Source organism: Mizuhopecten yessoensis, unplaced genomic scaffold (genome assembly GCF_002113885.1).
Source record: "Mizuhopecten yessoensis strain PY_sf001 unplaced genomic scaffold, ASM211388v2 scaffold3229, whole genome shotgun sequence".
Lineage (NCBI taxonomy): Eukaryota > Metazoa > Mollusca > Bivalvia > Pectinida > Pectinidae > Mizuhopecten > Mizuhopecten yessoensis.
The window spans coordinates 1,925,216-1,939,612 of NW_018404940.1; the positions used below are offsets into that span (position 1 = coordinate 1,925,216).

General features: G+C 39.5%; 1 protein-coding gene across 4 annotated transcripts in view; it reads left to right on the forward strand.

Annotated features, from left to right (window-relative positions):
• Positions 1–14,397, forward strand: part of LOC110447164 — a 207,253-nt gene that overhangs the window by 182,146 nt on the left and 10,710 nt on the right. For all 4 annotated transcript variants that reach the window (XM_021492674.1, XM_021492673.1, XM_021492675.1 and 1 more), the window contains one exon: positions 11,646–13,070. In XM_021492674.1, coding sequence (XP_021348349.1) covers positions 11,646–13,070 — 1,425 coding nt within the window. The remainder of the gene's footprint in view (positions 1–11,645; positions 13,071–14,397) is intronic.

A 14,397-nucleotide genomic window follows, 5' to 3' on the forward strand; every position in this document is an offset into this window, starting at 1 on the left:
GTCCAGTTTCCCTTGTAGGGATCAAGGAACCTGAGATATAAGAACATTATCAAAAACGTAGGATTTTAAGGTTTTTCATGTCATGGACAGCCTTGATGCAGATACATATCCAACACATGTGTAGCAGATATGTCTATAATGTTCTATATTATATATACAAATGACATTATTTTGTGGGTACATTATAAAAAATGTATAAAAAAGGTAGACTGGTACCAGTGAATTAATCTTTTGTGGAGAGTTATTTCCCTTTGGTATGTGTTCTGATTAGGTAACTATTTTTTACTATAAACTCTGGGACCATGGACTATGTTTTAGTGTTATTGTGCTGTGTATCTTTGTTCTGGGATTCGGTTGGTTTGTTGTTTCCCTGATAGAGCTAGACAATAGTTATACTCGAAGCAACAGAAAGTAGGTTTGCCACATCTGTATGGCACTTTGACAAACAGACCGAGGCTTGTATCTAACATGTGCAGAAGTCCCCTACACAAACCTTTATGCATTGTGACAGCCATATGTCAAATTACGTCGTTACACCACAAACCGGTACGTGCAGAATACTCCACCATACTTACTTTTTCGAGGGGAGATGTTTCGATCCAGTTTTGGCCATGTTTTCTTGATGAATGTTACAATTTCTACAACTTTCGGGAAAGTTTGAAGGGTTTTTAAGGTATGGTTGAAATATTTAGCCACAGTATGTAAGTTTTCGTATGCTTTTGTTGGTGTTAGCCTCATGGTTTTGTCAGAAATGTGAATATTTTACATTCATTACCTTTATGTACTCTATCTGTGCCTAGTATATGTGAATCAATATGTTGAAACAGAAGAAGAGATGCACAGACTCCAGACTTGTTTTATGAATTTTGATTTAGCAATGAGGTGGCTGAGAGGCAAGGCAAGAAGTTATTATAAATTTCAATTTTTGATTTAGAACTAAAATGTATTCGATCATGTGACTGAAGGCAATTTGTAAGGTGTAGTTAGACAAAGGTTGGATTGATAAACTACGGACCAGGTAAAATACTTGTCACCTTGTCGGTTGCTGTTTTGCTCAGGGCCACTGTGACATTATAAAGCCACACCCTACAAATATATGGACAAATATCAGCAATTTTTTTTATTAAAAAATATAATTTAATTTAGGGCAAATTTAGAATATTGGAGATCTAAATCTAGAGCAACAAAAAAATAGAAATCTTGTTCGGAAATATTTATTTGAAAATTCATATTTGGACATCATTCATGCTTGCCTGACCTGCACTTCATGAACCATGACCCCTGTGACCTTTGGGTCAAAGTATCCTCCTGAAGCAGTTGTGTTCAAACGTGGATATTCAAGCCAGGAATTACACATGTTTTGGATTTTAGCACAGCAAAATGTGCCACTGAAAAGGATATACTAGTGCTGGAATTTTCACAGCCTTGGAGACAGGAGATTTCACAATGTTTTGAAATTTTGTTGTCCTGCGTTGGGCAATATTACAGCAGAATCGGATTTCAAGTTGATCTGTGATGTCTGTTATGTGTGGTGTTGTGTTTCAGAAGAGTGCCGGTAATCTAGTGGTTTTAATTCACTGAGGATACAGTCCTTGAAGTCCTGAGGTCTGTACAATCCCGTTGTAAGTGGATTTTGATGAGGTAGTGATTCGGAAACCATTATGAACAGCTATCCTTTGATGGGCTCTAATAGGCAGCTGTAACATGAAGCAGGGGTAGGCCGTTTAGTAGCAAAAATTATGTTTTAAACCTTTTTGTAGGAGAGCATGGGGGAATGTAGCCGATACAAAGCATGGGGGAATGTGACAGGGTTATTACAGGATTTTGAAACGATAATGGCAAGTTATTGTTTTGGTAGATTTTTTAAGTAGAAAGTTTACTATTTTGGAATTTTTAATAAAATATTTGAGTAAGGATTATACAGGGATGGAGGGCAGCATCTTTTTGGATATTTTTAAAAAGATAATGGCAATCATTGTTTTGATAGTAAACTTTTGCAAATTAAAAAAATCTATGTGTTGGACAGTGTTGATAAATCATTTGAAGTCTTCAGAGAAATTTATGTAGATTTAACTTCAAGGTCAGTAAAGGTTAATCAAGGTTAACCCTGTAATACAGCCAGCACTGGTCCCATCTATTGCCTGTCTATACAGACACATAAGCAGCTGTAATGATTAATCTAGTCGAGATAATGTTGATAAGTACTTGGTATCCCCTTCCCAGTGTTGAGGGAATATTGGCTCACATTCCATAAGCGTGGGAGATAGTGTATATACTTGGTGTGGTCTGGGTCCTTATGTTTGATACAAACAGCTTCATTCCTCCAACCAACACTGTGATACCCAGATTTGTCATGGTCTGGTATGACTGCTGATTGATTGTTGGCTATGATATATTAATAAAGGCTAAGATAGAGTGTTTGATGGTATTGGTCTGTATGCCTCCCTGCTGTATGTAAACCAAACATAGAACTTGGACACTTGTAGAGGAATGATAGACATCTTATGGAAAGTACAAAGAGTTTGATAACCAACTGCTTCATCCATCTAGTTTATACACCCCCTACCCAGCCCTAATCTAGCTGTGCCAATGTTACACCAGGTCAGCAGTCCCTCCCATCTCAGGCCCTGTTCTGTCCGGATCCCTCCCCTCTCCAGTCCTGATCTGTCCCGATCTGTCCCCTCCCCAGCCCTGCCCTTTCCTGATCCATCCCCTCCCCATCCCTGATCTGTCCCGATCCTTCCCATCCCCAGCCCTGATCTTTCCCTATCCATCCCATCCCCAGCCATGATTTGTCCCGATATAGCCCTGATATGTCCCGATCCCTTTCCTCCCCTCCAAGGCTCTGATCTGTCCCAACCGCTCCCTTCCCCAGCCCTGATTTGTCCGGATATAGCCTTGATCTGCCCCGATCCCTCCCATCCCAAGCTCTGATCTGTCCCAATCCCTCCCCTCCCCATCCCTGATCTGTCCCGATCCCTCCTCTCCCCAGCCCTGATCTTTCCCTATCCATTCACTCCATAGCCATGATTTGTCCCGATATAGCCCTGATATGTCCCGATCCCTCCGCTCTCCAGCTCTGATCTGTCCCAATCCCACCGCTCCCCAGTCCTGATCTGTCCCAATCCCTCCCATCCCCAGCCCTGATATGTCCCGATCCCTCCCATCCCCAGTCCTGATCTGTCCCAATTCCTCCCATCCCCAGCCATGATCTGTCCCAATCCCTCCCATCCCCAGCTCTGATCTGTCCCAATCCCTCCCATCCCCAGCCCTGATATGTCCCGATCCCTCCGCTCTCCAGCTCTGATCTGTCCCAATCCCCCCCATCCCCAGCCCTGACCTGTCCCAATCCCTCCCCTCTCCAGCCCTGATCTGTCCCAAGCCCTCCCTACCCCAGCCCTGATCTGTCCCAACCCCTCCCCAGCCCTGATCTGCCCCAATCCCTCCCATCCCCAGCTCTGATCTGTCCCAATCCCTCCCTTCCCCAGCCCTGATCTGTCCCAATCCCTCCCCAACCCTGATCTGTCCCAATCCCTCCCCTCCCCAGCCCTGATCTGTCCCAATCCCTCCCCTTCCTAGCCCTGATCTGTCCCAATCCCTCCCCTCTCCAGCCCTGATCTGTCCCAATCCCTCCCATCTCCAACCCAGATCTGTGCCAGTGTTACACCAGGTCAGCCTTACTCCTGCTGTTTAATTATTAGCTTGTTCTGGATAATTGAGTTACTACCATGCTGTGATTTGTATTGGGCACCCTGTGGTATGTAATTGATAGTTGTTTATATTAGCTAGCAGTCTTATTTTGTTTGGTCATCAGGTTGGTCAGAGGTGACCAGTGAGTGGCCTGATTGATTTGGGGAGGTTAGGTGATGGACAGTTTTCAACCTTGATGAAAGGCTACAGGTATTTTTCAGTTGATGGACACATTTCTAAGTAATGGATCTTTCTTGTACAAGTCATAATTCACTTAGTAACTCAAGAACCGTAACAAATTTATATATGGCCAAGTTTTACAGGGAACGGAATATCTGAATAAAAAATGGACAGGTAATATGCTGGTCTCAAGATATGGGTAATTTTTGGCAAAGTATTACCAGGGAAATTTCACTTTACAGTTAGCCATAATATTAGAGCCAAATACAAAGTGAGTTAAAGTCATTCACAGGTAGCCATGGTAGTAGGGTCAAGTTCAAAAGGGGTCAAGGTTAGTCACAGGTAGCCATGATGTTATGTTCAAATTCAAGGGTCAAGGTCATTCACAGGTAGCCAGCCAGGGTATTGAGGGTATAACCTCATAGTAAATGAAGGTCATGTTTTAAAATGTGCAGCAGAGGTAATTCAAAATCACAATCATTTATGTGATGCAAAATGCATTATTGTCCAGTATCACTTGAGAGTAGAGGAAAAGTCAGATCTGATGACCCAAAGCAAACCCTTCCCAGGTAACTGACCGGGACATTGACCGCCATGTTGTACATGATCCTTATCACCTGCTTTAACCTGATGGATTCACACTTTCTCCAATGATTTGGACAACACATCAATCAGAAAATGTCTGGAGTTGAATCTGGAACAGCTGAAGTCCATTTCTGGCACCAAAGATAGAACTCAAGCGGAAACTTGTTTTGACATCATAGGTCTGGTGTTGGTGCACAGACCCTGATCATCCCTTGATTTCTCTGATGGACTCTTCTACCACATTACTTTCGGAACATACATATGAGATAATTCGGAGTGCAGAAAAAACGATTCTGACCAGAAGTTGATTGTAAGGTGAAGAATACAGATGCCTGTAATTCTGTTCAGGTATTCTTTGATCCACTGTTTGAAGGCAGGAAACTGTCTGAGAGATCTTGTTAGTGCAGATTTCAAAGTGACTATCAGACCTGATAATGTTTAGAGAGTGTGTATACAGAATTGAATTACCTCATGTTTTTATCCAATGGTAAATATAGACAATGAGGAAGATACATTGTTGAAGTTTCATGTAAATTGTTATAGAATTTGAACTAAGTTTAATTATAAACAAGTCATCTATGGTTCGGTGCCTTGCAGGAATCGCCTACTTTAAACTGTATATAGAGAATTCTCCTCAGAAACTGGAGCCTGACCAGGTTAAGGTATTCTCTTGTTTTAACTGATGGATGAACATGGTGTTTTGTTTAGCGTTTACAAGTTACAAGATTCCAATACAAGCTGACCTACCTAGCGTACACCTGGACATTTTAACGTAACAAGGTGATTAGTGAAATCAGATGCTGGTCGGAATAACACACTTGTGTTCCCTGTTATCTTTGGATAAGTAACTCTGTGGCAAATGTTTCCTCATCAGATACACTGCTATCTGTTGTGGCGTGGCTTATGTTCTCATTTTAATTGGGATTTTATTATCTGTGGATTTTTTTTATCATCAAAAACGTTCTTTTGTACACAAGCGATTCATTTTCATCCAGACCCTGCTTAAATTGGGATTTGTATCTCCTGCTGCATAAATCTGTCTGGCTTATTTTTTCATTTTTTTTTCAACTTTCATCCGATGGAAGATTCCAAATACCCTGAAATGATTACCAGATATTAATATGGTGTACCAGTTAGCTGTGGTTGTGGTTTTTCCAGTTGAATTGATTTAATGAAGTGCAGTTATCGTGAGAGATGGTAGCTTCCTCAGAGCTTCAGTGATTTGGATAACATGGCATTTGCATGATCATTTCAAGATTCTTGAAAGCTGCTTCATACTTGATTGGAACATAAGGTAGTCATGATAAAATTCATCTATAAGGCATGTTCTCAAACGAGTCTTTATGGAAATCTCGCAATGGTTGACTTGAAGCCTGATGTTTAGTTATGCAAGTGGATCTAGTTTTGACAATTTTGACATGTTTTTTTATTTCATTTTGTAACATCCTTAACATTAATTAATTTCAAGTATAATTTCAGTTCAACTTTCTGGTTTCAGCAGAATGTTTGCATTTTTATATATTGTGACATAAATGTGTATTGTTGACATCCATATATTGATAAGAGATTCTAGTTTTGACAGTTTCAGAACATTTACGCAATATTCAGAGAACTGTGAGGAGGATGTGTACAGTGTGTGTTTATTGCTGAACTTGTTTTGTGCAAAAAAGTAGACAGCGACTCGCTTCTCTCATGTTCTGTGGAATGTGTCCTCAATGTGTTATGTGCAAATAATAAATAGGGATCGTCTGGTTGCCAGGGTTTTCAGCGCTAATGAGACCCAATCAGAGACCTCCCCCACCATCATTACATCCCATAATTTTCTATAGCATGTTTATGTGTTCCTGAGTTTATCATTTTGAGTGCTCGGTGAGGTAAAGATATAACACAATTTAGACGTCTGATCGAAACATTAGCTCTACACTGCAGCACAGACATTGTCAGGATATTATTGTCGACAAGGCAGAGGAATGCCGAAAAAAATGAGGCAGGATTATAATGAAATTGTAGCAAAGTTCTCTGAATGTTTTCCTCGCATTTTATAGGGAATAAATAGAGACATAATAAACAACAGATGCGAGTCGTCCCTAACGACGAGCTGTCTTACTTATTCCTTGGGATTTATCTCCAGGTCGAGTCTGATTTTGGCAGTACTGTATATTATCGGTCAAGGTCCTTTATTAGGGCAAACATGCCTTTAATGGATTACTGTATAGTTCTTTATCTCCGAACTCATCTTCCAACACTTTTACTTTTAGTGAGATAAAGGTCTGATTGTATATAGCCAGGGGTACTATAGTCGGCACTTAAAAACATTCCCAGGGGACACATTTCTCTGGAAGTGACGTTGCTTGAGGGTCAAAGGTTGACACGGTTTAACGGGAATAGTCATGAGGTGGCAACTACATGCCGACAATATGTTGCATGTCATCTTCAGTGTTGGACCCTTGTGAACCCTGTGGTTACTAAGACAGTCGCCATCTTGGCTGCAGTGCTGATGTGGGATTTGGTTTTTTTAACGGCTTAGAAAGGATTAAGGGGAAGTAAGCAATGTGTACACCAGTGTGTTTTGGGATTTGGAGTACTGTTCAGGGTATGGGGACCTTGATAGGCCTTGTTCATTAGGTGTAATTTTGGATACATTGTGTGTGTATAGATGTACTTGTAACACAGGAGGAGACTGTTGTGCTGTAGTAGGGGGAGAGTGTGTGTCCCAGTATACTACATACTCCAGTCATTGGTAGTGTACAAGCTGGGGGCTAGTGCACTACCAATTAACATAAACTTGTAGTAGGAGATTAATTCGGGCCACAAACCAGCTGTTAAATTGGCCCGATTAAACTCACAGGCTCCATGTTTACTTTGTAACAGAGATGTAAAAGTTTTATTGAGGAAAGTTTATATAGTTCACAGATTGATTGTCGGGGTAGCATGTACCTGAGAATTGGTGTCTCAGTTATTTAATGTTGATTCCTGGGACAAACAGTTCTGTAATCTGTGTATTTCTCTACCTCAAAAGGAACAGTGTTTCGTTGTGGCCAAAACTGGATATATGTGTGGTGGTTTTGGATGTTATTAAAATTCATTGACCAGTTGGTTTGACCTGCCAGTCAATATGGTCAGTCTGCAGACTTTTCCCAGGATGTGATATAACAATGTCCCCAATGCTTGACTTGTACGTGCAAGTCCAACAGATATTCACCCTCAACAGATGGTGATGTATTCATTCCAGCGCTGGGGAATCAAGTAAGTACATATATTGTCCTACATAGCCTGGTTAATTTGTACCAGTCGAACCATTCTCCACCCTATCCCAGTCAGTCACACTGCTGTGTCCTGTTAAGTTGCCCCATTTAAGTCATATTGTCCCTTCAGACCCCTGATCTCTGCCCCTATTCAGTCAATCANCCCCCCCCCCCCCCCAAAGTCAATCCTCTGCCCAAATTGCAGACTTGTTCTGTGCAAAACAGTATAGGAAATTCTCTTACATTTCAACACTTAATTACTCTATTTAATAAAAACAAGTTCCCACTGAAATATTATGCTAACCATTGAATATGATTCTATTGTGCCAAAACAGGTCTTAGACATCAAACATTTGCCCTGTAAGGCTATTAAATATCACAGGATGTTAGATATATTACATACATTACTGAACTAGTTTGGTTCAGTATCAACAACCTCTTTCATCGTATATTCTGTTACATTCACATGTTTCACAATAGAAAAGAATTATTTCACATAAAAGTAAAGGTATTCGCAGAAGTATTTCGAAAAAAACCACTGAAATTTGAAAGAAAATGAAAGAAAATTATTACAGTAAGTATCAAAAACCCGGAGGTCAAGGTCATATCCCACTGTGACTAGAGGGTCAAGGTTGTACCTTGGTGAGTTAACTATAAAATAGCATGTACTGGTCACGGTTAATCATTCACTATATGGCTTATTATGACAGTTTTATGTGGAAATGATCAGAAACTGAGATTGATCCTTGTTGATGTTTTTTCTTGCCCTTTTGAAGTTTTATAATGGGGAGAGGGCATCAGGGGGCAAGGAAGTTCGCCGAGCCCCCTTGGGGGCCGTGGAAAGAGCCTTAATCCTGAGGCTCATCCTTTGATCTTAGCCCCCATTTCTCTCGGACCTGGGTATTATTGAATTGGTGGTATTATTCAGTTTGTTCAAAACTTCAAAGAAACTCTCCCTTGTACAATACATTAAATTCACCTCTCAGGAAATCATTCTTAGAAGAGTTACTTCAACAAAACACCAATAACATTGAGCCCTAAATTGAATCATAGTGATATGATGTTTGTGTCTGTGTAATAAAATACAGCAAAATGAAGAAACATACTTTTAGTGAATTGGTTTTCAATATTTGTGGAAGATTTCGTGATATTCTTGATATCAATTAACATGAAATCAATTAATTGTGCTGAAGTCAGATCTATGTGTTATTAATCTTTAAGTTTATCAGTGCAGCTAGGTTCCTGTTGCATAATTTTATCATCAACGCAATCTAGACAGGAAATAGGAAATGCCATTATCTATTTTATAACAACTGACATAAAAACAAATTATCTACCAGTAGATCTGATTGCAGGTAAAAAAAGCCTGGAGATATATTTTATGATACTTTGTGACGTATACAGGTAATGACCAGTTTGTTTACAGTGTTGGTCAGCTCAAGCTGGTACCTGTTATGACTAATGGTCAACATGTGTACAGATGACCACAGGTGACCAAGAACAAAAACCAGTGTCCACCTGTAAGCTGGCGGTCATTAAATAGAAATGATGACACCTACGAATGACCTGTATGACTTGGCTAGTACGGGAGTATAGTGACCAGCAGTGACCAATGTTTGTGACAATATGTCAATAGTGATAGCCCCTCCCAAATGTTTACGGTAAAACTTGAGAAATGGAAAAAAATGAGAAACCAGAATGTTGTAAAAAATGTTTTTGATAAGAACAAATAATGTTTGATAATATGATGAATATATTTTGGTATTTCCATACTGTCAGAGTAGACAGGGTATCCTCATACTTAGGTGCCAGATAAATTAACTGTTAGAAGTTTTACTGAATTCTACACAAGTGCCAAAGAGAAAGATTAAAAATTAACAAAGAGAAAACTCTTTAATTCTTCTTACAAAAAAAATGTATACAACCTAAATCAGAAATGTTTACAAGGCTCTGAAAACAAACATTGAAAAAAGAAATGAGGAAGTGCTTTCAGAAATCCATAACATGCAACTAATTTGCAAACCTGCCCTCAGAGGGAAAGGCTGTCTCTTTCATCATCAGCTGATCGCAACAGAATAGAGACACTTATCATATCTCCCGACACTTGCAAGTCTAGCAGTTGAAAGTCCACTGGCATAATTGGCACATGTTTTGTTTCAAGCAAACATTTGCGCCTAAAACGCCTGATAAGGAACATTCCGTTCGACATTCCGGAGAATTATGCAATTGAAGGGCCGTAGGGAATTTCCATTGAGAGAAATGCAAAAGAAAAAAGGGTCAAACTTATTAAGCAGGCAGGAAATGGGTTCTCTGAGATGTAACTCTGAGTGTATCACATAGACTTAGTGTTGTGTCAGACTTCTGGTATCAAACTCCTTAACTCCAGCAGGTTTAATTTTGTCATTGAAAATAGTCTCTTTTTTTTAATGGAAAAAATAGTTACTTCATTTACCCTGGAGTCAACATTTATGCTGATTTTGAAATTCATTAATACAGCAACACAATTTTTTTATTTTGCTGTGAACTTTTATATTGACATAAAAAAGAATTTATTTTATTCCATATATTAAGATGTTATTTACGTTGAATATAACAAGGATTATGAAAATGCAACCTTGACCTCTGTCCTGACTGATAGAACTGCAGAGGTCTGCATTCTTCCCTTCCCTGATAGTAAGGACAGCTGACAGCTGTTGGTGGGTGGGTGTGTAGAAAGACAATAAGACCTCAGGGCAATGCTAGGATTCCTAAGTAATGGTCAATCTACTGGTCGGATAAATTCCTTAGTCATGGTCAAGGTACCTGCCAGAACAGGTTTCCTAATGATGGTCAAGGTACTGGACAGAGCAGGTTTCCTTAGTAATGGTAAATAATCTGGCCAGCTAGAACAGGTTTCCAATGTTGTAGATAGGACCATTCTTTAGTATTGGTCAAGCTACTAAGTACATGGTGAGGGATGATTAAGTACTGACCACCTGTGGTCAAGCATGCATTCTTCAGGAAAAGGTTGCATGGGCCCTAGAAGATGATGGTGAGAAGACACGTTTAGGACTATAATGGTGTCTGTGGTAACTGTTTGGACTTTTGGAGGAACTATTTGGTCCCCTGTCAGCAAAAATGTGTAAATTAGGATTTATAGCATAGTGGTCCCCTGATTTGTCTAAAATGCCACCAATCCTGGATAAATTAGCTTCACATGTTGACTGATGTTGATAACTAGTGGAGGTGAAGTGGGGGTGAACCCTACATTGGGACAGATTTATGTTGTAGCAGAGATAAGGCAAATATTAATGGTGTATGAAGATGTCCAGAAGACATCAGTTATTTTACAAGATTGACCGATCTAACGTCCAGACACTATGGCTATTTAATCTCTGCATGTTTTCATGCATACCTACATGCTGGACGGAATAATGGCCATGAATGGCTTGCTAATGTGTAACATGAAATGTACATAGACAATAAAAAACGTACAAGTACATACTACACTATAAAATATAGAAATATAGTGGTAATAATATATATACCAAATACATTATATTCTGCAATAAGACTAGGGGCCAATACATAATCTCAGAATCAAAGTAGATGGATGTGTTTATAACAGTACAATGAAATATCATTTGTTGGCATTCTACTTAAATACAATAGATTTGGGTGGGCTTATTACCAGGCATGGGTTTATTACTGGATATATACAGTTTACTAACATAAAGATACATTCTATATACTAATATACAGATACATCATATATACAGAACATAAAGGCATGTGTAAATAATCCATTCACATTCTATTATAATCACTCATTCATTATTTTTGTCTGATGTTTTCTAAAATATCTGTCGTAGTTCCATTGACTGTGACGAATGTAATGCAGGTTCACTTATGGTCATGTGATTTCATTGCGTTGTTTTCATTGGCTGTTCATTTTTGTCTTTGCAGATGTGCAGACGATTCGTATGGTTCCCACAAAACGAGGTCTGCACGCCAGGTGGGTGTGTACAATCGTTCCAAGTCAACGACACTCCTCACCGAAAACAACAACTATAAGCAACAGATCCAGAAGCCACCTCGCAGGAATCTGAACAACCAAGGCTGGAAGAGCGAAAATGCAATCAACATGCCTCCTCTAGACCTTGATAATAAAGTAGACGAGTCAGAATTTGTCACAGCGGAAAGCACCGTTACGCCAACAATTAGTTCAAGGCCGCTTGGCAACTCCCAGAGTACTAGTTCTATAATGGCACCTCGCCCGTTTATGACCTCGGATCATTCCCGTCACCCGGAAGTGTCGCCTTCTGAAAAGGAAGATGCAGATAGTCCATCAGTCAAAGATCGTATTTTCCGTTTTGAAAAGAAACCGTCCAAAGGTTCTGGTGACAATAAAGTTCGTAAATCACCTTCAAGTGTGAACAATTTGAAAAAGTCTTTCGAAGGTCGGACTAAACCATCTGACCTTGGCACGGATTCTCCTAGACAAGGTAACCAATATAGTTCTAAGTACAAGGGCAGATATGAAAATAGACAGGAAATGTCCAAGCAGGGTTCTAGGTCTGCTAGAGACCATCACAGCTCGGGTAGCGACAAGTCTGATAATTCAGTACCGTTTACTGTAGACAAGAAAGGTATGGATCATCTGGGACAGTACAGTGTGCAGGGTAATGGCTACTCGCATCAACATCATGGCGAGCAGTCACATCGGAGAGAGTGTGCTGAAAGGGGAGACAACTCAGTTGGTGCTCTTCAAAGAAACAGTGATAGTAGTGAAAATGTGCATAGACAGGATATAAATTCTTACAATCAAAGTTCACCTGATCGGGTCAGTTACAGTCGGCCAGAGCGGCCGGACATTTCCCCGAACTCCAGACTCGAGGCATCTCCTCACCTGCCGGACAGGTATGAAAGTGACCCTACGCCTCCCAAAGTTCCTCAACGGTCTCCGCTTTCGCATAGACCTGTTCCCCAACCAGAAGCTCCATCACCCATCGATAGATCAACACGTTCGTATGGTCACCATCAGAGCAATTCCTCATCCTCAGACATTAGTGAAGGTACACCCCTCTCTATCAACCACGAACGGCAGCCGTCACAGGAAGAACTGGAGTGTAATGAAAAAGTGCAGGAATTCGCTCGGCAAGTGAAAGACAAGGACAAGAAATTGTCAGAAATGTTGAATCAAGATGATCTTGGTCGAATGAAATTCATGTCAGGTATTGTTCCACCGGCGGACACACCCAGGAAACACAGTTCTGGACATTCTCCACAGGTATCTAAACTGTCCACTGGGTCTAACGAGGAAGCTAAAGATGCTACTCCCAATGGTATCCAAGACAACTCAACTGATCAATATTCCTATGGTAGATCAAAGTAAGTTTTCAAAAGTTGGTAGCTATACATGGTAGCTATACATGGTAGCTATACATGGCTATACATGGTAGCTATACATGGCTATACATAGTAGCTATACATGGTAGCTATACATGGCTATACATGGTAGCTATACATGGTAGCTATACATGGTAGCTACACATTAACATTTCTTTTTTATGTTAATTTTATTTTGTCAAAGAAAAATCTAGGTGAAAGCCTGTTCTGTCTCTCCTTTTTTCATCGTCAAACTTTAAGATCTTTAAAGGAAATAGAAATGATATATTAACACACTATTCAAGATGTTCCCATTTTTCGGTTACAATAGCGTTTCATTTTGAAAACACTTTAGTAAGGAGTGATCCTATACTTTTCTCTACTATGAACACATATTTGTGGTAAATCCTTGGTTAGGGCCCCACAAGGTGAAAGTTTCTAATTTCTGAAGAAATATGCCAAATAAAATATTCTATTACATATATCTTACTGTTTTTAAAATGGTGTTAATGTAGTTTTGTATATACTTCCATGTAAACAAAATTGGTTGTATGCTAGAATCTAAAAAATTCAACTTGTATCCCCATAGTGTTCCCCCAATTATTTCAGACACAAAATACATGTAATATTTAACAGCTGTAGACAGGGAGATTAGGTGCCCGACGATGACCTTTTCAACCAAAAAGCTCTGTAAACCTATAATTATTACATATGTATAAACAGATGGTGAGTAGTCCCGATAATAAATGTGCTGCTAGTTCTGTCCAATCCTCAATTCATACAACATACAGAAAATACTCAGTACCCAGGAGTGCAGGGGGAAGGGAAGTCACTGTCTTAGATATGTGTCTCGGTAGAAACAGTTCTAGAGCGTTTGGGCGTTAGTTTGTGTTTCTCAGTACACTGTGTAGTATACAACCATCACTGAATGAGGTTAAGAGTACTAACTACCAAATAAATAAATACCAAAGGTACTTTTATAAAATATTCACTGAAGTCGTTTTCTAAAGATGTAAGTCATGCAAAACACATTTTGTGATGCATTTTACTAGATTAGTTGTTTAAAATTTGAGTAGTTGAAAACAAAACAAATAGTTGCGTAAAAATAAAAGTAAGCAGGAATTGTTTTTAAAAATCAAGGATTCAATCTGGACACTATTGTTGCTATTCCGGGAATTCAGAGTATAAAAATGGTCGATGAATATCTTGCCAAGGGAAGTAATTCTTAGCAAATAAAACAAAATCATTACATATCACCCTTCCACACTGTTTTGACAATTTCCTGAATGCAGATTTACTATTATTCTAGTTCAGGAAAGTAAAATCAGTT